The sequence below is a fragment of the Herpailurus yagouaroundi genome, unplaced genomic scaffold, assembly GCF_014898765.1.
Source record: "Herpailurus yagouaroundi ecotype Mexico unplaced genomic scaffold, PumYag 180, whole genome shotgun sequence".
Taxonomy (NCBI): Eukaryota; Metazoa; Chordata; class Mammalia; order Carnivora; family Felidae; genus Herpailurus; species Herpailurus yagouaroundi.
Genome location: NW_024412411.1, coordinates 4,318,639 through 4,345,650, shown reverse-complemented (window position 1 = coordinate 4,345,650; position 27,012 = coordinate 4,318,639). Strand labels below are relative to the sequence as shown.

At 38.3% G+C, this 27,012-nt stretch overlaps 1 protein-coding gene across 1 annotated transcript in view; it reads right to left on the bottom strand.

The window, feature by feature from the left end:
- RNF169 (ring finger protein 169) overlaps nt 1-27,012 on the bottom strand; it is a 109,698-nt gene that overhangs the window by 25,980 nt on the left and 56,706 nt on the right. The window contains exons 3-4 of the mRNA XM_040489100.1: nt 12,151-12,297; nt 7,794-7,912 (exon numbers count right to left, since the gene is read on the bottom strand). Of these exons, the coding sequence (XP_040345034.1) occupies nt 7,794-7,912; nt 12,151-12,297 (266 nt within the window). The remainder of the gene's footprint in view (nt 1-7,793; nt 7,913-12,150; nt 12,298-27,012) is intronic.

Sequence of the window (27,012 nt, the reverse complement as noted above, 5' to 3'; positions counted from 1 at the left end):
AATGAAAATGAGAATACAACAATCCAAAACCTTTGGGATGCAGCAAAGGCAGTCCTAAGAGGAAAATACAATGCAATCCAGGCCTATCTCAAGAAACAAGAAAAATCCCAAATACAAAATCTAACAGCACACCTAAAAGAACCAGAAGCAGAACAACAAAGAAACCCCAAAGCCAGCAGAAGAAGAGAAATAATAAAGATCAGAGCAGAAATAAAGAATACAGAATTAAAAAAGAAACAACAGTAGAACAGATCAATGAAACTAAGAGATAGTTTTTTGAAAAAATAAACAAAATTGATAAACCCCCTAGCCAGACTTCTCAAAAAGAAAAGAGAGAGGACCCAAATAGATAAAATCACGAATGAAAATGGAGTTATCACAACCAATCCCTCATAAATACAAGCAATTATCAGAGAATACTATGAAAAATTATATGCCAACAAACTGAACAACCTGGAAGACATGGACAAATTCCTAGACACCCACACACTACCCAAACTCAAATGGGAAGAAACAAAAAAATTGAACAGACCCATAACTAGTGAAGAAATTGGATCAGTTACCAAAAATCTCCCAACAAGTAAGAGTCCTGGGACAGATGGTTTCCCAGGGGAATTCTACCAGACATTTAAAGCAGAGTTAATACCTATCCTTCTCAAGCTGTTCCAAAAAACAGAAATAGAAAGAAAACTTCCAGACTCATTCTATGAAGCCAGCATTACCTTGATTCCCAAACCAGACAGAGACCCCACAAAAAAAAGGAGAATTACAGGCCCAAATGCCTGGTGAACATGGATGCAAAAATTCTCAACAAGATACTAGCAAATCAAATTCAAAAGCATATAAAAAGAATTATTCACCATGTTCAAGTGGGATTCACTCCTGGGCTTCAGGGCTGGTTCAATATTCACAACTCAACCAATGTGATACATCTCATTAATAAAAGAAAGCATAAGGACCATATAAACCTGTCTACAGATTCAGAAAAAGCATTTGACAAAATAAAGCATCCTTTCTTAATAAAAACCCTCAAGAAAGTCGGGATAGAAGGAACATACTTAAACATCATACAAGCCACTTATGAAAAGCCCACAGCTAACATCATCCTTAATGGGGAAAAACTGAGAGCTTTCCCCCTGAGATCAGGAACATGATAGGGATGTCCACTCTCACCACTGTTGTTTAATATAGTGTTGGAAGTCCTAGCATCAGCAATCAGACAACAAAATGAAATAAGAGGCATCGAAATTGGCAAACAAGAAGTCAAACTTTCACTTTTTGCATATGACATGATACTCTACATGGAAAACCTGAAAGACTTCACCAAAAGACTGCTAGAACTGATACATAAATTCAGCAAAGTGGCAGGGTACAACACCAATGTACAGAAATTGGTTGCATTTTTGTACACCAATCATGAAGCAACAGAAAGAGAAATCAAGAAACAGATCCCATTTACAATTGCACCAAGAACCATAAAACCCCTAGGAATAAACCTAACCAAAGATGTAAGAGATCTGTATACTGAAAACTATAGAAAACTTATGAAGGAAATTGAAGAAGACACAAAGAAATGGAAAAAACATTCCATGCTCATGGATAGGAAGAGTAAATATTGGTAAAATGTCAATACTACCCAAAGCAATCTACACATTCAATACAATCCCAATCAAAATTGCACCAGCATTCTTCTTGAAGCTAGAACAAACAATCCTAAAATTTGTATGGAACCACAAAAGACCCCAAATAGCTAAAGTAATACTGAAGAAGAAAACCAAAGCAGGAGGCATCACAATCCCAGGCTTTAGCCTCTACTACAAAGCTGTAATCATCAAGACAGTATGGTATTGGCACAAAAACAGACACATAGATCAATGGAATAGAATAGAGAACCCAGAATTGGACCCATAAATGTATGGCCAACTAATCTTTGACAAAGCAGGAAAGAATATCCAAGGGAAAAAAGACAGTCTCTTTAACAAATGGTGCTGGGAGAACCGGACAGCAACATGCAGAAGAATGAAACTAGACCACTTACACCATACACAAAAATACACTCAAAATGGATGAAAGACCTAAATGTGAGACAGGAAACCATTAAAACCCTAGAGGAGAAAGCTGGAAAAAAACCTCTTTGACCTCAGCTGCGGCAATTTCTTGCTCGACACATCTCCAAAGTTAAGGGAATTAAAAGCAAAAATGAATTATTGGGACCTCATCAAGATAAAAAGCTTCTGCACTGCAAAGGAAACAATCAACAAAACTAAAAGGCAACCAACGGAATGGGAAGATATTTGCAAATGACATATCAGATAAAGGGTTAGTATCCAAAATCTATAAAGAGTTTACCAAACTCAACATCCAAAAAACAAATAATCCAGTGAAGAAATGGGCAGAAGACATGAATAGACACTTTTCCAAAGAAGACATCCATATGGCCAACAGACACATGAAAAGATGCTCAACATCACTCCTCATCAGGGAAATACAAATCAAAACCACACTGAGATACCACCTCACACTGGTCAGAGTGGCTAAAATGAACAACTCAGGAAACTACAGATGCTGGTGAGCATATGGAGAAATGGGAACCCTCTCACACTGTTGGTGGGAATGCAAACTGGTGCAGCCGCTCTGGAAAACACTGTGGAGGTTCCTCAAAAAATTAAAAGTAGAACTACTCTATGACCCATCAATAGCACTAGGAGGAATTTACCCAAGGGATACCGGAGTGCTGATGCAGAGGGGCACAGGTACCCTCATGTTTATAGCAGCACTTTCAACAATAGTCAAACTATGGAAAGTGCCTAAATGTCCATCAACTGATGAATGGATAAAGAAGATATAGTTTATATATACAATGGAATACTACTTGGCAATGGGAAAGTATGAAATCATGCTATTTGCATCAACGTGGATGGAACTGGAAGGTATTATGCTGAGTGAAATAAGTCAGAAAAGGACTGATATATGTTTTCACTCATATGTGGATCTTGAGAAACTTAACAGAAGACCATGGGGGGTGGGAAGGGGAAAAAATAGTTACAGAGAGGGAGGAAGGCAAACCAAAAGAGACTCTTGAATACAGAGAACAAACTGAGGGTGGATGGAGGGGGTGGAGAAGAGGGGAAAATGGGTGATGGGCATTGAGGAGGGCACTTGCTGGGATGAGCACTGGGTGTTGTATGTAAGCGATGAGCCATGGGAATCTACCCCAAAAACCAAGAGCACACTTTACACACTGTATGTTAGCCAATTTGACAATAAGTTATATTAAAAAAATAATAACTAATAAAAATAATTGAAAAAATAAAAACAAACCCCCTCCCCCTCAAAAAAGATCCTTTTCAGATCTAAGAGTCTACATTCTAAAAGAATATAACAAAATAGCAGCAGTAATAGTCACTGAATTATCATGTGGCAGAAATCTTGCTGGGTACTATTTAATGAAGATACAATTTTATATGGAATGGCAGTACTGGCATTACTGCATCACTTTCTTTCTTCTTCTTTTTTTTTTTTTTTTTTCATTTTTTAAACTGGAAAGAGGATAGATGGTTAAATTATATCCTTTTTATGGTTAGGCCCTAGTTCCAAGAAGAATCCAAAGTGACTTACTGCAAAAATACATAAAAACTGAGCCTTAACACAGGATATAGATCACATTAAGTAATAAATATGGAAAAAGTATACCAAAAAAAATTTTTTTATTATAGGCTATGTTGAAAGTCATGACAATTGAATTGAAAACTCTGTCCTAATCCTAAACTTCCAGATAGCAAAAGCAAAGAGGAAAATGCAAGTGGACATGTAGCCTTTTGAAAAGATACTATCTCAACAGAGAAAGTTTTCCAGGCTGAGCTTTTAGAAGAATTTGCAATCAGGTTTGGTTTGATTCTAGTGGGGAAGAAGGGAATGAAGAGTAGAGGGAAATAAATTTAAACCAATTTTTCAGATATTTAAAATAAAAGTTTAACTTTACAATGATATATCTTATGGTTTAAGTTAATTAAAAAAATTTTCTTAATGTTTATTTTTCAGAGAGACAGAGTATGAGTGGGGGAGGGGCAAAGAGAGGAAGACAGAATCTGAAGCAGGCTCCAGGATCCGAGCTGTCAGCACAGAGCCCAACACGGGGCTTGAACTCACGAACCACAAGATCATGACCTGAGCTGAATTTAGACGCTTAACTGACTGAACCACCCAGGCACCCCTCAAGTTAATTTTTCTCAATTAACATATATTTTGTGATTAACTTAGAAATGATCTTGGATTAACTATTACTCTCCCTACTTGAAAGAAGTTTCATTTTCAATAAGGCTCTAGAATTTTATGAATAATACTCCAAAGCCCTCTTTGCTTTGAATTTTTCGAATAAATGGAGACAGAGCTGTTGGCAAGACTCATAGCCAGAATCAACCAATGGATTCCGTCCAAAATAGCTATCCTATCAGGCTTACTCACTCTAACCTCCATGCCTTTGGGCTTAAGACAGAAAACTTTACAAAGTAGGTAGGTAAAACAAATACAGATTGATTTCCTTTAAATACAGTTGTAAAAACTTTGAAAGCTTTGGGGCACCTGGGTGCCTCAGTTGGTTGAGTGTCTGACTTCAGCTTACTTAGGTCATGATCTCATGGTTCATGGGTTTGAGCCCCGTGTTGGGTTCCACACAGAATCCCTGCTTGGGATTCTCTCTCTCTCCCTTTCTACCCCTCCCAGAGACTTGTGCTTTCTCTCTCTCAGAATAAATAAACTTAAAAAAAAAAAAAAAAAAAAAAAACTCTGAAAGCTTTTACTTATGACCTCTCTTTAAGAAAAGAACTTACAGAGAAGACCTATTCTCTTGTTGTTTGTTTTTAACACATGGAAAAAAAATGCATGTGAAATATCCAGAAACGATTAACGATGCTAATACGTTTTTTAATGTGGTAAAATATATATAACATGAAAGTTACCATTTTAACCATTTTAAGTTTACAGTCACATTGTTGTGCAACATCACCATGCTAATTATTTTTTAATATATCCATATGCTACATCTCATTGTGTTAGAGTAAGCAGTTAGTTAGGCTTTAACAGGATGCCTGGAGGCCAACAAAGGAGGTGGGGCTCGCTAGCCTAGCAGGGAAGTTAGAAACCTTTGCTGGCAGCACACCAAAAACAAACCCACAGAAGCCAGATCAAATCAAACAGGCCCAAGATGAAGAAAGAAGGCCAGATAGAGATGCAGACCAAGTAAGGGAGAAAAGGTGTGAAATCCTGCTCCCAAGAAATCCCCTCCCCAAGTAATAAATATTCCACCCCCTAGTTAACAACTGTCAATAAAAGAAACCCAAACCCCAGGGTGAATAGCTCTCCCTTGAGCTTGCCTCCTCTCACATCTTGGAGAGCATACTCTCACTTTAATAAACTTTTCTACTTGCACTGCTCAGCTATTGTGTCTGGTATATCCTTGAATTCTTTCTTGCAACAAGACCAAGAGCCTTTGGAGACATCTTTGAGATGAGGGTTCCGGGTCTCCCCAGTTCACCTGCGACAATTTCAGCACTTACATGTCCAAATTGTTTTTCTAAGTATCTTTTGGAACTGAAATTTAAATATTTTCTTATCTAAGGAAAAAAGTATGTTGACTAAATAAGACAGGCAATTCACAATATTATGGTAATAGATTTTCCAACCTAAGTTTTCCCGGACATCAGCAAACTATGTCCTAAAAAGATAAGCCTACCAACCAAATCCAATGAATTATTTTAATAACTGTACTTCATTAATAACTGAACTCAGCCCACAACCTTGGACATTTGGAAAAAATGAATGCTGAAACCCAGAAATGTGTAAGACAAATCATAAGCATTCCTTAACAGTAAGATGTTAAGTGAATGTTTTCCTATAAATTAGTCCCATTGTGGCTCAATGATATACAGTAAGGGCAAGGATGGGCCGAGGAGCAGGAAAATAAGGTATGTTACAGATATTCCAGAGCCACACATAACTGAAAGCATACCTCTGCATAAGGGCTTTTTACATTTTACCCTTTAGAGAAGAATTTTCTAAGTTCCTTGCTAGGCATTTCTAAGTAATGACATATTAACCTGCTACCCTCTTTAAAAGAATGAATTACAAGAGTAGAGACTAGAATTGGTGATAAGTAATTCAATGGCACAATTGATCAATATCCACTCCAACTAATTGGGGCAATTTGACCTTGGCATATTTGCATTTCAAGACAAATTTCTCTTTTTTCCAAGTCATTTCAAATTTATGAGATATTAATTAACTTATCACAGACTGCCTAAAAGCAACATTTATTTGTTTCAGTAAGTATTTACTGTGACTTGACTAAAATGAATGACATGATCTGTTTCTCTTCTCAGTAGACCTCTTATAATCATTAAAATATGCCTGCTATAAATGGGGGCAATCCATATATATACAATCAGCAACTGAAAAATCCTTAGTCAAGCAGTCTTGAATTTTTTAACTTTAGGGGGCATCTATAGTTCAAGCTCATATGCACAATGCAAGCATTTCATCTTTACCATAAATGGAAAGTAAACTGGCTTATATCTCACTTATTGGGTTCTGATTACATCAATCAAACCTAAGTGGTTACAATACAGTGGCCATTAAATGTCAAATGAATGAATAAATACTCTAGGAAAGAGCCTTCCTGGAAGGAGTTGCCATTACCTGCAGAAGGGGAGGCCTTTAAGGGAAGGGGAAGGGGGAGGTTTAATTAATTCTATTCTCAGAAAGAACAAGAAAATCAGACTGCTCCAAAAGAACACACACAAAAAGGATTTAGATATAAACATTACATCAGGAATCATAATAGTACATGCATTATACATCTTAAACTTGGTAGTTTTGGGGGTCATATTTATTAGTGATTAGCAATAAAAAAACTAAAAAAGGAACCAAGTATATGTCCATAGGGGCAGCACAAAAGAGAGATCTACTTCACAGTGCTGCTGGGAAGAAAGAGAGGAACCCTAGATATAAGGGTGAACAATGCTGGTTTTAACCAAAAACAGTAACAAAATGGCATAAAGATTGTGTCTTTTCATCTTTATATTAAAACAGAGTGCATGGCATATAGTAGCTACTCACAAAATGTCTGTTGAATGAGTGATTCCTTCTTACTTCCTTCCCCCATTTCTTCTTCCTTTCTTCCTATTTATCACTCCTTCCCCCTTCCTTTCTTCTCTCATTCTCTTTTCTTCCATCATTCCTCCTTCCTTCCTTTTCCTTCCATCTAGCGCTTCATTATTCCCTCCATCATCCAACACCCATCCAATTTCTCCCTCCTTTCATCTCCACAGCCTGCAAAGTCTAAAGGATCAAGAGATTTCTTGACAAGGTCTTAAAAACTTTGCAGTTTGTCTTCTTGAAACCTATTCAAGATATATTTTAGTTCTAGGCAGTGAAAATAAGATCAACTGTGGCCTCACTTCCTACTAAGAGAAAAAACTCCAGAGAGAGAATCGACGGATGTTGTTAGCAGAAGCTGACATTGTTGTTCCTTCCCAAGATAGAAAGATCACACTTTGTAGCACAGAAAGTAGCATACTACTACTCTGAGGATACCAGAAACAAGTAAAAATTACTTTTAGATCAGCCCCTTGTTCCTAGCCCATATTTGAAAACCCAATTCCCACATCTTTCCCCCATTCCCACCTCTCCCTCCCCAAAGTAGCTACAACAAATACTTTTGCTCCCCCTACCCCATCCCTTTAGTCTCATACTCCAGAATGGAAGAACCTTGACTGACTTCAGTATCAGTCTCTTACCCTGCCAGGAAAGCTAAGGAGTAGGAGTTGTTCTTGGAAACAAATGCCGAGCGATGTGTCTGTGTCATCTTGCCTCGGGAAGGTTCTTCGTTCTCTGAATCTGAGAGGCGTGCAGGACACTGGCAGGAGACAAGGGAGACAACATTGTCTATCTGTGTTCCCATGGAATCTCCCATAGCTATTGTTCCACATCTATTATATGTCATTTCTCTCTAAGCACCAATGTTTCCAACCGCTTCTTGGAGATCCCAATCTGGCTATCCCAAATAGTTCAAACTTAATATATCCAAAATTAAATTCAGTATTTTCCTCTCTAAGCCCCACTACCAACCCAGCTAGAAGCCTCAATGTCATTATGACTCTTTCCTTTCCCTTTCTTCAAAGTCACAGAAACACTGCATAGAGGTTTTGAGTACCCCCAACACTTCTAAATATTTTATTTCAATTATGCTTTATATCGGTCCTATTAAGAAGGGATTACCTTTCTTCTACAGATGGCAAACTGAGGCCCAGAATAATTAATTTGCATAGGACTGTAGAGTTAATAAGTAGCTAACACTATTACTTAAATCCAGAGTGTCTGTCTCCAAGTGCCTTCATGCTAGTTCCACTCTACCCCATTCTACTCCTAAAATGCCTTTCAGACAGAACTCCTCCATGTATACTCATTGTCATTGCCTTTCCTTAGATTCTCATCCTCTTTTTCCTGGACTGTTGCAATTATCTACTTACTGGTCTTGTTCTCTCCAGCCTTTTTCCCTCTAATCCTACCATACTATTAAGCACACAAATATAATCCTGTTACTCCCCTGCTTAACTGTTGGTTAAAGGATAAAGTGGAAACACCTCAGTATGATACAATAATCTTCAAAAACTAGACCCAACCTTCTTTCATAATTTTTCTCCCACCAGGTCTCATAAAGGGAACTCCTTGAGCTCTAGTACAACCAAACTACTTTCTACTCTCCATGTACCATCAAAGACTTTCAAAGGCTCTGTTCTGAACATGCTACTCCCTTTGCCAAAAACTCCTATTCCACATTTTCTGCCTAAAAGAAATACTCATTGGCCCTTCAGAGGCATCTGAAATGTCACTTTCCCTGCAAGGGGTTCTAAATACCCCTAGAATCAGATTTTTCCATCTTGTTGATACTCATTCAGTTACCTTCATTTTATTTTAGAGTCTTATTTTGAGTCTTTCAATTTACGTTTGAAGTTTCTTTACACGTACTTAGAAAAGAGGTCTGGAAGGTTATTTACCAAAATGTTTCTAAGAGTTACCTCTAAATTGTTAGATGGCAAGCAGTTTTTCACTTTTTGCTTTATAATCTTTGATAAGACTAAATTGCTATACCAGATTGTTTTTCAACAATTCACATTATTATTGGTATTAACTATACCATAACAAATCATAGTAGATTGTCATGTCCATCTTATTTCCACTCCACATTGATAACAACAGCTGGTAATATCTTCTAGAATAAGCACTTTCTTCCCTCCATTGAATTGAATTTGATAAACATGTACCCAACACCTATGATGTACAAGACAGTGTAGGAGATTTTAAAATAGCTAACTCAATTTTAAAGATTGAGTTAGATTTTAAAATAGCTTACTCAACAAACTTATAAATCTAGTAGAGAAACACAAATACACAACCATAATCTAAGGGAGAATGAAATAAATCCTGTAAAAGTTACAAAGTTGGGAGGGGAAAGAGTAGATGATAGGAGTAGAGAAACAAGTGAGGAATCCCTAATAGGTTCCAGAAAGGTGACAGCTTTGGAACTGGGCTTGGACAGATGAATAGCTTTCAAACAGGTAAGCAGGGTGGCATTTCAATTAGATGAAAATGCAAGAGCAAAAACTCTTAAGAAGGAAAAGCATAAAGCTATATATTTGGGGGGAAAGTAAACAGGTCTGTTCTCTAGAATTTGGGGGTATGAGCAAGGATGGAAGATAAGTTAGAATTACACTAAGGACTTGAATGTTAGAGTAAAGAATTCTCATTTACTTTCATAGGAAATGAGGTGTCACCAAGTCTTTGGGGGCATGAAAGCAAAATGATCTGTTCAGCTCTAATCATAATGTTCTCTCTATAAAAAACAATCCTTCAGCTGGCTTTCCACTGAGACCACTTGAGCTTCTCTTAGGTCCCCATTTGAACGTAGTCTTGGCTAAACTAAATGAAATTATTTTTTTAACACCAAAAACTCTTAAGACATATTTAAAGCAAAATCAGAGCCATGTAAAAGTCCTCAAAACAGACAAAAGCAAACAGAAAAAGAGGTAAAATAGCAAAAATCTAAAACTTTAAGTGTTCATAAGTGAGATTTTATTCAATGTGTTTTTGTATATAAAATGTTTTGAAACTGGGGCGCCTGGGTGGCTCAGTCGGTTAAGTGTCCTACTTCGGCTCGGGTCATGATCTCACGGTTTGTGAGTTTGAGCCCCATGTCAACCTCTGTGCTGACAGCTCGGAGCCTGGAGCCTGCTTTGGATTCTGTGTCTCCTTCTCTCTGCCCCTCCCCCACTTATGCTCTGTCTCTATCAAAAATAAATAAATGTAGAAAAAAATTTTTTTTATGTTTTGAAACTGACTACTACCAATAAAAACAAGTCTGAGGATTTATACTTCTTGATTCCTTTTAAGATTACAATCAGGTTACAATTCCTTTTAAACTAACAAAATGCAGTTGATTTCTGTTTCAAAGTTGGTAGTGGCAAAAGAAAAAGCAATTAGAGCAATTTCCTGGCCTTGACATGAATTAATACTAGAGATCTTTTCCTGGATGAAACCTGAATCCGGCAAGGCCAAAAACAGCAGGTTCTTTCTATCAAAGGACCACAGTGAAGGGTAAGCTCTCTTTGTCAAGACTGGTTTGTCCTAAAGAGAAAGGTCCTTCTGGATCATTTTGCCTGAAGGCTCTAAAGGACAGTCCTGTTGGGGTAAAGAGGCAAAGGTTGCTGTCTAGAGATCACAGACCACAGTTGGGGCTACTAGTCAGAAAACATACTGTAGGCACAAGACATGTTTTATTCTCGCCATCCTAGTTAAACTGCATGCTGTCCAGTAGCAGTCTTTTTCCTTTTGTAGTTCCCAATGAACAGAGCATTAAGAGTACACAAGCATTTCTTATTTGTTAAATTGAATCTTATGGAAGAGTGAAACCCTCTAAAATGCAAGTGATTGGTTTTGATAAGAATTAAATAATAACGATTATTATTATAAATGGGATAAAAAATGCACATGCATGTTGATAGCAGCAATTACTATTGATCCAAGAAAGCTTAAGTAACTTCATTTCCTGAAGGTCAGGAAAAATACCTTTGCAAAGAGTAAAGCCAAAACACAGTGACATTAAGTAACCTGGCCAAAGTCGTACAGTCCGTTACAATGCTGGGATCTGTTTAAGGAGCAGACTTCTGAAGGTGCAGAAAAAATTTTTTCCTTCCATTCTATGTTCTCTGTATTAAATACAGTAAAGTTTTTATTAATTCCAGCTCATTGGGAAGCTAACCTGAAATACTAACAAGGCTAAATCACAAACTATTCTAAAAGATTATGACACTAAAGATACTGTAAGTACACACAGCAAGCAACAGAAAAAGGTCTGATCCAGTAAGACTTAACTAAAGAAAAAAAACCCAATTGTAATTATCCATTTGAGCATTCAGTAGGCCTTCCAAAAGTGCTTTCATGCATACATTAAATATACCATTTACAACCTTTTTGAGTAATTTGCTTGGTAAAAAAGTGATGAAAACAATTCAGGCAAGATTTGCAAGATTACAAGTCTAGAGTTAGTTTAAACTAAGGGTTAGCGTTAGTTTAAACTAAGTAACTTAGGGTTAGTTTAAACTAAGTAATCTGATATTGAAGTCCTACCTTATATCTAGCACTGTGTTGCTTAAGGCATTAAAAAGAACAAAAGGAAATCAAATACAAGCTTTAAGGAAACCTAGTTGAGAATATAAGATGTACAAAACTCAAAGGTCAAATCACAACACAGAAGTCAAAACGACAACACACATGTAAGTAGTACTGAATAGAACAGTATTGAATAGTAGTGAATAGTATAGAATACTCCACAAGTAGTATCCTGTACTAGGTTTTTCCCCTCACTCACCTTTTTTCCCCACTGTTCCTTAATCTTTTCACCCAAGTCTCAATTGTCTCATTCAGAATTATTTTCTCCAGCTGTCATCGAGGCACTAAGTTTTTCACTACTCTTAAACTGCATACTCAGCGACTCTTCTGGTCTCATAGCTCACAAACATAGGTTTCCAGATCCCCATCACCTGGGATAATTACTGATTTGGGGCCAGATGTCCATCAAAACGGTGATCTACTTACATGTTCCAGATTTGATTTCAGTACTAATGGCTCATCTCTCTTTTTCTGTTCATCCATTTTTCTTTTCCCTGTTTCTGTATCCTCTGATAACAGCTTGTGGATTTGATCTTCAGAGGTTTTCTCCTCTTGCAACTTTTCTTCTCTCAGCTAAAAATACAAATCACACCGAGGAGAGTTTTAGGCAACTATAGACTTCAAAACATTTTTTACTCAGTAGTCTATTAGAACAAACATCACATGGAAGTTTGAGACTATTTTTCTTATTAGATATAGAGACCTCTTAATTTTTAAGTAAGGCTGCTTTCACTTGACTTTTACCAAACATACACTGCATGACTTAAGATTTAACTGCTCCGCATTCTTAAGCAATATGAAATGATAAAAGCTAAAATAATATGCGTAATCAAAAAATAAGATTTACTCACTTAGCCAAAAAAGGCTGAACCTAAAAACTTTCCACGTTCCCAGAAACTAGATAAAACTACATTAAGTGAGGAGAATAGCCAAGATGTAGGCCACAGAGGGCCAAGGGTCATTGGTCCTAGAGGCAATAGAAAAAATTATCACAGTTCCAATGTCCTGCAATTTATGCCGTTATCTTGTGGTCTAGAGGACAGGTCAAAATACATTGTTTACAAATAAATTTAAGGCAGAAGCCAATGCTCCTCATTTGGAGGTGGCAGGACATTATGAACATAAGATGAGCATTGGAATAAAAACTCGGGTTCCAGTGGGTCTGTACTTATTACCAGCTGTACCATCTTGGGCAAATGAAGCATCATATGCTCACCTACAAAATAGGGATAATGCTACTTACTTTGTAGATACTGTAGTAAGAAATAAATAATAATATAAAGGATTTAATGTAGTGTCTTGCTGTGTACTTACAGTACATTAAGAGTTTCCTTTTATTTTCCTTTCACTGCCCTAGGGTTTTCATAAAACTTAAATGACATAAGGTATATCAAGGCATTTACAGGCTACTAATTTTCAATCATACTTGCAAAAAAAATAAAGCTAAAGAACAAATATTTTGCATTGGTTGTCGCCTCAGAGTTAAAAAGCAAAACCAACAATAAAAACAATTAAGATTTAGGGGCGCCTGGGTGGCGCAGTCGGTTAAGCGTCCGACTTCAGCCAGGTCACAATCTCGCAGTCTGGAAGTTTGAGCCCCGCGTCGGGCTCTGGGCTGATGGCTCAGAGCCTGGAGCCTGTTTCCGATTCTGTGTCTCCCTCTCTCTCTGCCCCTCCCCTGTTCATGCTCTGTCTCCCTCTGTCCCAAAAATAAATAAATGTTGAAAAAAAAAATTAAAAACAAAACAAAACAAAAAAAAACAATTAAGATTTAGTCTTGGTCCCTGAAATGCAGCCAGATCAACACTAAACCAATCTTGCACAACTAGAAAACTGATTTGAGGATTAACACAACAATCTGCACAACCTGAACTACAGAACTTGGCAGGTGTGCAGCACAGAGAAGTGAACTGGGGGACAGAGAAGCCGTGGAGGGGAGGAAACTATTTTTGCTTCTGGAGAGAGGATGGAGAAGGCAGGAAGAGTACGGGAAAGCATCCTTCCCCCAATCCCTGAAAGCAGCTGGAGAGAAAAGAAAGAGTATGCAAGGGACTGAACAAAAAAGGGAGAAAGGATAAAGAAAAGGGTTTAAATTCCATGAACACTTTATAAACAGGGGGAGTGCAGAGTCTCAAACTCCATAGCTAGATACCTGGTAGTGCTCTGGTGGGAAAGGCGAATCCCCAGGAGCAGAGAGCGAGGTCCGAGGGGTCCTCAGGCCACACGGGGAGAGTCGGTTCCCCGGCCGGGGTGACATTTCATAGAGGCTGTGAGACAACCCCACAGGCAAAGGTCCCAGAGGACCCTGGAGAAGAACCACATTCAATGGTGCTGGAACAAGGGCATTAAGGGGGAAGGCTGGTGCCAGATGTGTTGTGATTTACCATAATCCCTGAAACGCTGCTGCTACACAATCACATGAACTTTTTCTGCTGTGGGCTGGCACCCAGTTGCAGTCTCTGAGCATCAGCAGCAGCACAGTCCTGCGAATGTTCCTGGCGGGCGGGCACCCTATCATTGATTGGTGAGACCCTCCCCCAGAGGGTCAGAACAGGTCAAAGCTGCAGTCCCTCAGTAGTAAGGGGCCGGGAAACACAGCCACATCTGAGACAAAACTCAGGAGGGAAGTGCCTCCTGGCAGCCTGACAGCTTGGTCACAGTATAAAAGCAGAGAGTGGACGGAAGCCGGAGGTAAAGGAGGGGTGCTTGACTGCCGGTCAGGGAGAGCACAGAGTTCTGATACTAGAGACTGGGTAGCTAGGTGACGCCATTTTCACCCCTCCCTCACATGCGCATACACACCTACTTGCACCACAACAACCCACCCTAGTAAGCTAAGCAGCGCCATCTAGTGGAGAATGGAGCCGTTACACTAAGCCCAGTCCAACTGGGCCAACTTCGCTCTTCAGGAACTCCTCAAGTCTCTCTGCCTGCTTAGTTAACGGACTATAAAGCGCTTCATAGTTTGACTGCTAGGGGAAACCGTTTTAATTTCAATCATATTTCAGTCTGTTTGCTAGTCCATCTGTTCACTTTTTTTTTCTTTTTCTTTTCTTATTCCTGAATACAGAAAGAGAAAAAAATTATTTTTACTTTCCACGGTTCTTAAAAATATTTTTAATTTTTTTCTACTATATTTTTTACTTTTTTTGTAAATTTTTCAAATTCTATTTTGCTTCCATCATTTCATTTTATTCTATCCCATTATATTCATTTTTTCAACTTTTCAAACGTTTTCCTTTTTTTTCTTTCTTTTCTTTTCTCTTCTTTTCTTTCCTTTTTTTCTCTAATCTATCAAGGTCCTTTCAACAAAAAGACCAAAACACACCTAGGATCTAACTTCCATTATTTGATTTTTTTTTTGGTGTTGTTTTTAATTCTTTAATTGTAATTTTTGTACCTTATTAATTCCTTTTCTTCTTTCAAAATGATGAAATGAAGGAATTCACCACAAAAGAAAGAACAGGAAGAAAGGTGAGCCAGGGACTTAATCAACACAGATACAAGATGTCTGAACCAGAATTTAGAATCATAATATGAATACTAGCTGAGGTTGAAAATAGATTAGAATCCCTTTCTGCAGAGATGAAGTAAAAGCTAGTCAGGATGAAATAAAAATGCTGTAACTGAACTGCAAACTTGAATACATGCCATGGCAGCAAGGATGGATGAAGCAGAGCAGCGAATCAGCAATATAGAGGACAAACTTATGGAGAACAATGAAGCAGAAGACAAAGAAACTAAGGCAAAGAGCATGATTTAAGAATTAGAGAACTCAGTGACTCATTAATAAAGGAACAACATCAGAATCATAGGGGTCCCAGAAGATGAAGAGAGAAAAAGCGGTAGATTCGTGTGAGCAAATCATGGCAGAAAACTTTCCTAACCTGGGGAAAGACACAGACATCAAAATCCAGGAAGCAAAGAGGACTCCCATTAGATTCCACAAAAACTGACCAACAAGGCATATCATAGTCAAATTCACAAAATAAGCAGGCATGGAAAGAATCATGAAAGCAGCAAGGGAAAATAAGTCCTTAATCTACAAGGGAAGACAGATTAGGTTTGCAGCAGACCTATCCACAAAAACTTGGCAGGCCGGAAAGGAGTGGCAGGATATAGTCAATGTGCTGAATCGGAAAAATATGCAGCCAAGAATTCTTTATCCAGCAAGGCTGTAATTCAAAATAGAAGAAGAGATAAAAAGTTTCCCAGACAAACAAAAATTAAAGGAGTTCATGACCACTAAACCAGCCCTGCAAGGAATTTTAAGGGGGACTCTCTGTGGGGAGAAGAGATGGAAAAAAAAAAAAAAGACCAAAAGCAACAAAGACTAGAAAGGACCAGAGAACACCACCAGAAACCTCAACTCTACAGGCACCATAATGGCAATAAGTTCCTATCTTTCAGTACTCACTCTAAACATCAATGGACTAAATGCTCCAATCAAAAGACACAGGGTAACAGAATGGATAAGAAAACAAGATCATCTATATGCTGTTTACAAGAGACTCACTTTAGACCTAAAGACACCTTCAGCTTGAAAGTAAGGGGATGGAGAATCATCTATCATGCTAATGGTCAACAAAAAAAGCCAGAGTAGCCATACTTATGTCAGACAACCTAGACTTTAAAATAAAGACTGTAACAGAGATGAAGAAGGGCATTATATCATAATTAAGGGGTCTATCCACCAAGAAGATCTAACAACTGTAAACATTTATACTCCAAATGTGAAAGCACCCAAATATATAAATCAATTAATCACAAACATAAAGAAACTCATTCATAATAATACCATAATAGTAGGGGAATTCAACCCCACTTACAACAATGGACAGATCACCTAAACAGAAAATCAACAAAGAAACAATGGCTTTGAATGACACACTGGACCGTATGGCTTTAACAGATATATTCAGAACATTTCATCCTAAAGCAGCGGAATATACATTCCTCTCCAATACACATGGAACGTTCTGCAGAACAGATCACATACTGGGACACAAATCAGCCCTCAACAAGTACAAAAAGATTGAGACAATACCGTGCATATTTTCAGACCACAATGCTATGAAACTTGAAATCACCCACAAGAAAAAATGTGGAAAGATAACAAATGCTTGGAGACTAAAGACCATTTTACTAAACAATAAATGGACTAATCAAGAAGTTAAAGAGGAAATTAAACAGTCATGGAAGCCAATGAAAATGATAACACCACAGCTCAAAACTTCTGGGACGCAGCAAAGGCGGTCATAAGAGAGAAATATATAGCAATCCAGGCCTTCGTAAAGAAGGAAGAAAGGTCTCAGATACACAACCTAACCTTATGCCTTAAGGAGCTGGAAAAAGAACAGCAAATAAAACCCAAGCCAGCAGAAGACAGGAAATAATAAAGATTAGAGCAGAAACCAATGCTATCAAAACCAAAACCAACCAACCAAACAAAAAAATAATAGAACAGATCAATGAAACCAGAAGCTGGTTCTTTGAAAGAATTAACAAAATTGATAAACCCCTAGCCAGTTTGATCAAGAAAAAGGAAAGGACCCAAATAAATAAAATCAAGAATGAAAGAGGAGAGACCACAACCAACACAGCAGAAATAAAAACAATAGTAAAAGAATATTATGAGCAATTACACACCAATAAGATGGACAACCTGGAATAAATGGATAAATTCCTAGAAACATATAAACTACCAAAATTGAGATAGGAAAAATAGAAAATTTGAACAGATCCATAATCAGTAAAGAAATAGAATTGGTAATCAAAAATCTCCCAAAAAACAAGAGTCCAGGGCTGGATGGCTTTCCAGGGGAATTCTACCAAACATTTAAAGACGAGTTAACGGGGCGCCTGGGTGGCGCAGTCGGTTAAGCGTCCGACTTCAGCCAGGTCACGATCTCGCGGTCCAGGAGTTCGAGCCCCGCGTCAGGCTCTGGGCTGATGGCTCAGAGCCTGGAGCCTGTTTCCGATTCTGTGTCTCCCTCTCTCTCTGCCCCTCCCCTGTTCATGCTCTGTCTCTCTCTGTCCCAAAAATAAATAAACGTTGAAAAAAAAATTTTTTTTTAAATAAAAAAAAAATAAAGACGAGTTAACACCTATTCTCTTGAAGCTGTTCCAAAAAATAGAAATGCAAGGAAAACTTCCAAACTCTGACTATGAAGTCTGCATTACCTTGATTCCAAAACAAGACAAAGACCCTGCTAAAAAGGAGAATCATAGACCAATTTCCCTGATGGACATGGACACAAAACTCCTCAACAAGATACTAGCCAACTGGATCCAACAATACATTAAAAAAATTATTCACCACGACCAAGTGGGATTTACACCTGGGATGCAGAGCTGGTTCAACATCTGCAAAACAATCAATGTGATACATCACATCAATAAAACAAAGGACAAGAGCCACAGGATCTGATCAATAGATGCAGAGAGAGCGTTTGACAAAACACAGCATCCTTTCTTGATAAAAACCCCCAAGAAAGTAGGGATAGAAGGATCATACCTGAAGATCATAAAAGATCATATGAAAGACCCAACACTAATATCACCCTCAATGGGGAAAAACTGAGAGCTTTACCCCTAAAGTCAGGAACAAGACAGGGATGTCCACTCTCACCACTGCTATTCAACATAGTATTAGAAGTCTTAGCCTCAGCAATCAGACAACACAAAGCAATAAAAGGCATCTAAATAGGCTAGGAGGAGATCAAACTTTCACTCTTCACAGACGACGTGATACTCTATGTGGAAAACCCAAAAGACTCCACCAAAAAACTGCTAGAACTGATCCATGAATTCAGCAAAGTGGCAGGATGTAAAATCAATGCACAGAAATTGGCTGCATTCCTATACACCAACAATGAAGCAACAGAAAGAGAAACCAAGGAATCGATCCCACTGATGCACCAAAAATCATAAAATACCTAGGAATAAATCTAACCAAAGAGGTGAAAAATCTATACACTGAAAACTATAGAAAGCTTATGAAAGAAATTGAAGACAACACACAAAAAAAATGGAAAAATATTCCATGCTCCTGAATAGGAAGAACAAATACTGTTTAAAATGTCAACACTACCCAGGCAGTCTACATATTCAATGCAATCCCTATCAAAATAACTTCAGCATTCTTCATAGAGCTAGAACAATCCTAATTTTGTATGGAACCACAAAAGACCCCGAATAGCCAAAGCAATCTTGAAAAAGAAAACCAAAGCTGGAGGCATCACAATCCCAGACTTCAAGCTGTACTACAAAGCTATAATCAGCAAGACAGTATAGTACTGGCACAAAAACAGACACTCAGATCATTGGAATGGAACAAAGAACCCAGGAATGGACGCACAAACACATGGCCCACTAATCTTTGACAAAGCAGGAAAGAATATCCAATGGAATAAGACAGTCTCTTCAGCAAGTGGTGCCGCGAAAACTGAACAGCGACATGTAGAAGAATGAACCTGGACCACTTTCTTACACCATTCATAAAAATAAACTCAAAACTCAAAATGAAAGTTCTAAATGTAAGACATGAAGCCATCAAAATCCTAGATGAGAAAGCAGGCAAAAACTTCTTTGACCTTGGCCGCAGCAACTTCTTACTCAACACGTCTCCGAAGGCAAGGGAAATAAAAGCAAAAATGATCTATTGGGACCTCATCAAAATAAAAAGCTTCTGCACAGCGAAGGAAGCAATCAGCAAAACTAAAAGGCAACTGATGGAATAGGAGAAGATATTCGCAAATGACATATCAGATAAAGGGTTAGTATCCAAAATCCATAAGGAACTTATCAAACTCAATGCCCAAAAAACAAATAATCCCGTGAAGAAATGGGTAAAAGACAGGAATAGACATTTCTCCAAGGAAGACATCCAGATGGCCAACCGACACATGAAAAAATGCTCAACGTCACTCATCATGAAGGAAATACTAATCAAAACCACAATGAGATACCACCTCAACACCTGTCAGAGTGGCTAACATTAACAACTCAGGCAACAACAGATGTTGGTGAGGATGCAGAGAAAGAGCATCTCTTTTGCACTGCTGGTGGAAATGCAAACTGGTGCAGTCACTCTGGAAAACAGTATGGAGGTTCCTCAAAAAATTAAAAATAGAACTACCCTACGACCCAGCAATTGCACTACTAGGCATTTATCCAAGGGATACAGGTGTGCCATTTCGAAGCGGCACATGCACCCCAATGTTTACAGCAGCGCTATCAACAATAGTCAAAGTATGGAAAGAGCCCAAATGTCCATCGATGGATGAATGGATAAAGAAGATGTGGTATACATATACAAAGGAGTATTACTCGACAATCAAAAAGAATGAAATCTTGCCATTTGCAACTACGTCGATGTAACTAGAGGGTATTATGCTAAGTGAAATTAGTCAATCAGAGAAAGACAAATATCATATGACTTCACTCATATGAGGAATTTAAGATACAAAACAGAGGAACATATGGGAAGGGGAGCAAAACTAGTATAAAAACAGGGAAGGGGACAAAATATAAGAGACTCTTAAATACAGAGAACAAACAAAGGGTTACTGGAGGGGTTGTGGGAGGTGGGATGGGCTAAATGGGTAAGAGGCATTAAGAAATCTCCTGAAATCATTGTTGCACTATATGCTAACTAACTTGGATGTAAATTAAAAAATAATTTTTTAAAACTTTTAATAATTTTTTTCAAAGTACCAAGAAAAAAAAAGATTTAGTTTTATCTTTCCAATTTCTATACGTCTGATTGCTACAGGCTTGAACTAGTCTTTAATATGCTGAGTCTAATTCAAGAGGTTACAAATATTCAATGAACACCATACACAATGTTATGTCAGGAAGAGGTTCAAATGAAATAACGTACTCCTGACTCTGCCCAAGTCAAACAAAAAAACAAAAGGATGAAAAGCAAACCATGGCCAGGAAGAAAGTAAACCTAAAGCCTATATTAATTGCCCACATGAAAGCTCAATGTCTTTTGATGATATCAGATGAAAAATTCTTGTTGAACAGGTTAACCACAGGCTACATAAAGGGGCAATTCATTTTTAGAGGATAAAGAGGCAGAGTGGCAAAAAAGAGAACAAGCCTTAGCATCAAAGTAATTGCTATCATTTATTGAACTCTTGTGTGTCAGGTCTAGGCTAAGCACTGTACATACATCATCTCATATAAGAAAACTAAGTTTTAGGAGTTAGGTATTGTGTTCAAATTCCCAGTGCCATAGTCCAGGAGCTAGAATTCCAATCTAGGCTTATCTCAGTTGTTCTCAAGCAAAGATGATTTTACATCCCAGGGTACATCTAACAATGTCTGGAGACACTTTGAGTTGTCACAACTGAGGGTATGGGGGTGTGTAGGTGCTACAGGCAGACTGTGGGTGAGGCCAAGGATTGCTACTAAACCTCCTAAACGCACAAGATTGCCTCCAATAATGCCCCCCCCAACAGATGTTGCTATTAAAAAAAAAAAAACTGTTACATTTCCTATTTTATATATTTTAGTGTTATTTTGTTTACTTAATGGTGTTTATATACTATGTCCTCTGGCTTTTCTAGTGTTTTAAAATGCATCCTTCTGCCTCCTACTAATGTTTATTATCGTTCTCAAAATTTTACAATGAACTCTGACATGGGCTGCTTCTGGCAAAACAACCTTTCTATTGCAATGTTGAGTCTCTAACACACTGTCATCTTAACACAGCTAAAAACTTACAAAATGGAAAAACCTACATGTGCATTTAAATCTTCACATGAATGATATTTGTGTCTTCTCCCTACTGGGTTCTGTAGCAGTTTTTTTTTTTAAATGTTTATTTATTTTTGACAGAGAGAGAGAGACAGAGTATGAGCAGGGAGGGGGCAGAGAGAGGGAGACACAGAATCCGAAGCAGGCTCCAGGCTCTGAGCTGTCAGCACAGAGTCCGATGCAAGGCTCGAACTCACAGACCGCGAGATCATGACCTGAGCTGAAGTCAGAGGCTCAACTGACTGAGCCACCCAGGCGCCCCTTGAATAGTTTTTTATAAGGACTTGAGAACTTGGTGTCTAGGAAAGAGTTTTCACAGTCAGGGAAAATGATTTCGGGAGTGTTGGAAAGTAGCATATAAACTTGAAAAAGAAACATCAATAGCTGCTCTTTATTGAACTGTTCTTTGTGCCAGGCATTAAATTTAGAGAGCTTACCTCATTTAAACATAAAGGACTCTGTTTGATTCTATTATTATCATTTTATACACACAAAACTTAACACTCAGTGGTTATTCCCCAAAGTCGCAGAGACTGAATACTGAAGAGCAAACTGCTGGCTTCAGATAACAGGATTTCTCAACCTCAGCACTTTTAGGCCATGTAATTCTTTGTTATTGGGAGCTGAACAGAGTCTGAGAAGAAGGCTCATGCATGAATACTTTGGGAGTAGGAGTTGAATACAGAGTAAACTTACCAAGGAAAGAAAGCCAATAAAAGTGGTATGGTGGTGGGTCCAATAATTGGCTACAAAGGCCAATATGAGAAACTGTATAAAATGCATGTCAAGACTGTCAGTCTGAAGTGAGAAAAAGGGAAGCATGGATCTATTGATTCCTACCTCCCACCGACCAAAGTTTGCTTCACGAGGCATGAAATACCCCTCACACTGGTTTGTACAACCTAAGGAAGTTCCCATGGTAGGCACTGGAGAGCAATTACAGAGAAGCCCTAATGCTAAAAGCAAGAGGCAAGCACTAGGAGCCTAAACAAGATCTCAGGCTGTACCAAAGTGAAGCCGCCCACTACTGTAAGTGGAATGGTTTTTACCACTTCCATTTCTGGATGCTAATTATTAAAGAAAAACTATTGACTTCTGTACATTAATCTCATATCCAGTCACACTACCAAAAAACCACCATGTAATCTTTTCCTGAAAATATCTTTACTTTGCCTTCACTAGTTTTTTAAAATAAAGTCTTTGGGTGCCCAGGTGGCTCAGTTGTTAAGCATCTGACTTTGGCTCAGGTCATGATCTTAGGGTTTGTGAGTTTGAGTCCCACGTCAGGTGAGCTCAAGCCCCGCTTCAGGTGAGCATCAGCCTCGCTAAGGGTGAACATAAGCCCCACATCGGGTGAGCATGAGTCCGCTTCAGGTGAGCCCTGCTTCTGTCTCTCTCTCTCTCTCTCTGTCTCTCTCTCTCTCTCTCTGCTCCTCACTCATTTCCACCCTCTCTCTCTCTCAAAAAAATTTTTAAATAAAACTCTTTAAAATCAAGGATTATAAACAGAGAAGTGTACAAATCATGAATGCAAAGTATGATCAATTATACAAAATAGGCATATCCATGTAACCACCACCCAGATCAAGAAACCAGTACTCCCTGTGCCTCTTTTTACCCAAAAGTAACCACAATTCCAGCTTCCAACACCAAAAACTCATTTTTACCTATTTGAATTTTATGTAAGTGGAATCTTTCATGGGTATTTTATCAGTCTTCCTTCAGTCAACATTCTATTTGTGAGATTCATCCATGTAGGTGTATAGAGTAGGTTGTACCTTCTCATTGTTTTATACTATTCCACTGTTTGACTACAAAACAATTTAACCATTCTATCATTAATGGATATTTGGGGAGTTACTAATTTGTGGCTATTCACAAATAAACTGCTATGAATATTTTTGAAGATGTATCCTGATACACATACTGTTCTGTGGTGTATATTGTAGAAGAGAAACTGTTTAGTCATAAGACATGGGTGTGCTGCCATAGCTTCCCAAATTGGTTGTACAGAGAACACTTCCACCCCCCAATGAGGCAGAATGACAGTTGCTCTCAGCCTTAACACTCAGTACCATTTGTCTATTTCAGTCATTCCAGTGAGTATACACTGGGACTGCATTATGACTAGATATGCGTTTCTCTGGTGACTAAAGATATAGAGCAGCTTTTCATATGTTTATGGACTATTAGGAAATCTTCTTTTATGAGCTGCTTATTCACATTATTGTCCTTTTTTCATTTAGATATTTGGGTTTTTTTTTCCCTAGTAATGTGTAGGAGTTATTTATACATTTTGGATATGAAGCAATTTTCAAGAAAAAATATACATAGGACATATATATGTATATACATATACATTTTCATGTATATGAAAATCAGAAACTTTCAGGGGCGCCTGGGTGGCGCAGTCGGTTAAGCGTCCGACTTCAGCCAGGTCACGATCTCGCGGTCCATGAGTTCGAGCCCCGCGTCGGGCTCTGGGCTGATGGCTCAGAGCCTGGAGCCTGTTTCCGATTCTGTGTCTCCCTCTCTCTCTGCCCCTCCCCCGTTCATGCTCTGTCTCTCTCTGTCCCAAAAATAAATAAACGTTGAAAAAAAAAAATTAAAGAAAATCAGAAACTTTCAGACAAAAGTTTCAGGTTTTAAGGTAGTTTAACTTCAGTGGGTTTTTTTTTTTTTTTGAAGCTTATTTACTTTGACAGAAAGAGCATGTGAGCAGGGGAGAGGCAGAGAGAGAGGAGAGAGAATCCCAAGCAGGTCCCGCACTGTCAGCGCAGAGCCCTGGCATGGGGCTTGATCTCATGAACTGTGAGATCATGACCTGAGCTGAAATCAAAAGTTGGACACTTAACCAACTCTTTGTGTATCCTGTTCAAGAAATTCTCCCATGTTACCGTTAAGAAAAAAAACTTTTTAAAAGTAAGCTGTATGCCCAACATGGGGCTTGAACTCATGACTCCAAGATCAAGATTCACATGCTCCAGCCAATTTGAGCTGGCTCCAATTGAGCCAGCCAGGTGCCTCACCTCCCGTGTTATCTTTAAGGAGATTGTTATTTGACCTTTCATACTTATTTATTTTTTTAATTTACATTTAAGTTAATTAGCATATAGTGCAATAATGATTTCAGGAATAGATTCCTTAATACCCCTTACCCATTTAGCCCATCTCCCCTCCCACAACCCCTCCAGTAACCCTTTGTTTGTTCTCCATATTTAAGAGTCTCTTATGTTATGTCCCCCTCCCTGTTTTTATACTAGTTTTGCTTCTCTTCCCATATGTTCCTCTGTTTTGTATCTTAAATTCCTCATACGAGTGAAGTCATATGATATTTGTCTTTCTCTACTGACAAACTTCGCTTAGCATAATACCCTCTAGTTCCATCCATGTAGTTGCAAATGGCAAGATTTCATTCTTTTTTATTTTCGAGTAATACTCCATTGTATATGTATACCACATCTTCTTTATCCATTCATCCATCGATGGACATTTGGGCTCTTTCCATACTTTGCCTATTATCAATAACACTGCTATAACCATTGGGGTGCATGTGCCCCTTCGAAACAGCATACCTGTATCCCTTGGATAAATGCCTAGTAGTTCAATTGCTAGGTCGTAGGGTAATTCTATTTTTAATTTTTTTTTAACGTTTATTTATTTTTGAGACAGAGAGAGACAGAGCATGAACGGGGGAGGGGCAGAGAGAGAAGGAGACACAGAATCGGAAGCAGGCTCCAGGCTCTGAGCCATCAGCCCAGAGCCTGACGCTGGGCTCGAACTCACGGACCGCAAGATCGTGACCTGAGCTGAAGTCGGACGCTTAACCGACTGCGCCACCCAGGCGCCCCTCTATTTTCCAGAGTGGCTGCACCAGCTTGCATTCCCACCAGCAGTGCAAAAGAGATGCTCTTTCTCTGCATCTTCACCAACATCTGTTGTTGCCTGAGTTGTTAATGTTAGCCACTCTGACAGGTGTGAGGTGGTATCTCACTGTGGTTTTGATTTGTATTTCCCTGATGGTTGAGAATTTTTTCATGTGTCGGTTAGCCATCTGGATATCTTCTTTGGAGAACTATTTATGTCTTTTGCCCATTTCTTTATGGGATTATTTGTTTTTTGGGCATTGAATTTGATAAGTTCTTTATGGATTTTGGATACTAACCCTTTATCTGGTATGTCATTTGCAAATATCTTCTCCTATTCCATCAGCTGCCCTTTAGTTTTGCTGATTGTTTCCTTTTCTGTGCAGAAACTTTTTATTTTGATGAGGCCTCAATAGTTCGTTTTTGCTTTTATTTCCTTTGCCTTCGGAGACGTGTTGAGTAAGAAGTTGCTGCGGCCAAGGTCAAAGAAGTTTTTGCCTGCTTTCTCATCTAGGATTTTGATGGCTTCCTGTCTTACGTTTAGGTCCTTCATCCATTTTGAGTTTATTTTTATGAATGGTGTAAGAAAGTGGTCCAGGTTCATTCTTCTGCATGTTGCTGTCCAGTTTTCCCAGCACCACTTCCTGAAGACTATCTTTATTCCATTGGATATTCTTTCCCGCTTTGTCAAAGATTAGTTGGCCACACATTTGTGTGTCCGTTTCTGGGTTCTCTATTCTGTTCCATTGACCTGAGTGTCTGTTTTTGTGCCAATATGACCTTTCACATTTAGATCTACAACCCACTTAGAACTGATTTTTTTTAAGTGAACTATGGTAAGGCATATCTACATCTAATAAAATGAACACTTACAGAATGTTTAGCTCAATGAGTTTTGACAAATGTATATGTCCATGTAATCATCACCCTGATCAAGATATAGAACATTTTTACCTCTGAAGAAAGTCCCTTCAAGCCCACTAGCAATCAATCCCCCTCCCTACTCAGTCCTAAGCAACCCCTAAATCTGATAACTGTGACTACAGATGAGTTTTGTCTATTATAAAATCATACAGCATATATTCCTTTGTGTCAGGCTTCATTCACTGAGCATATTTTTGAGATTTGTCCATGTTAATAAGTTTATTATTAAGACATTCCTTTTATGGATGAGTTACATTCATTCAGTTGTATGAATATACCAAAATGTGTTTATTCAAATGTTGGATATTTGGGTTTTATTTAGTTTGGGGCTATTATGAATAAAGCTGCTAAGAACATTCATGTCTTTTTGTGGACAGATGTTTTATTTTGCCTGGCTAAGTGGCTACAAGCAGGTTCGCTGGGTTACACAGTAAGTATATGTTTAAATTTATAAAGCAATTGTCAAAATGTTTCTCATCATGGTCATACCATTTTATATTCCTACTAGCCTTGCATGAGAGTATCTGATGATTCACACTCTCCTATTCATTCTCATTCTTGGAATTGTTAGCCTTTTTAATTTGAGCCATTCTAAAAGATGTAAGGGATATCTCATTGTGGCTTTAATAACTATTTCCCTGCTGGCTATTTATGTTGAGCATCTTTTCATGTGTTTAGTAGCATATCTTCTTTTGTGAAGTGTCTGGTCAAACCTTTCACTCTCACATTT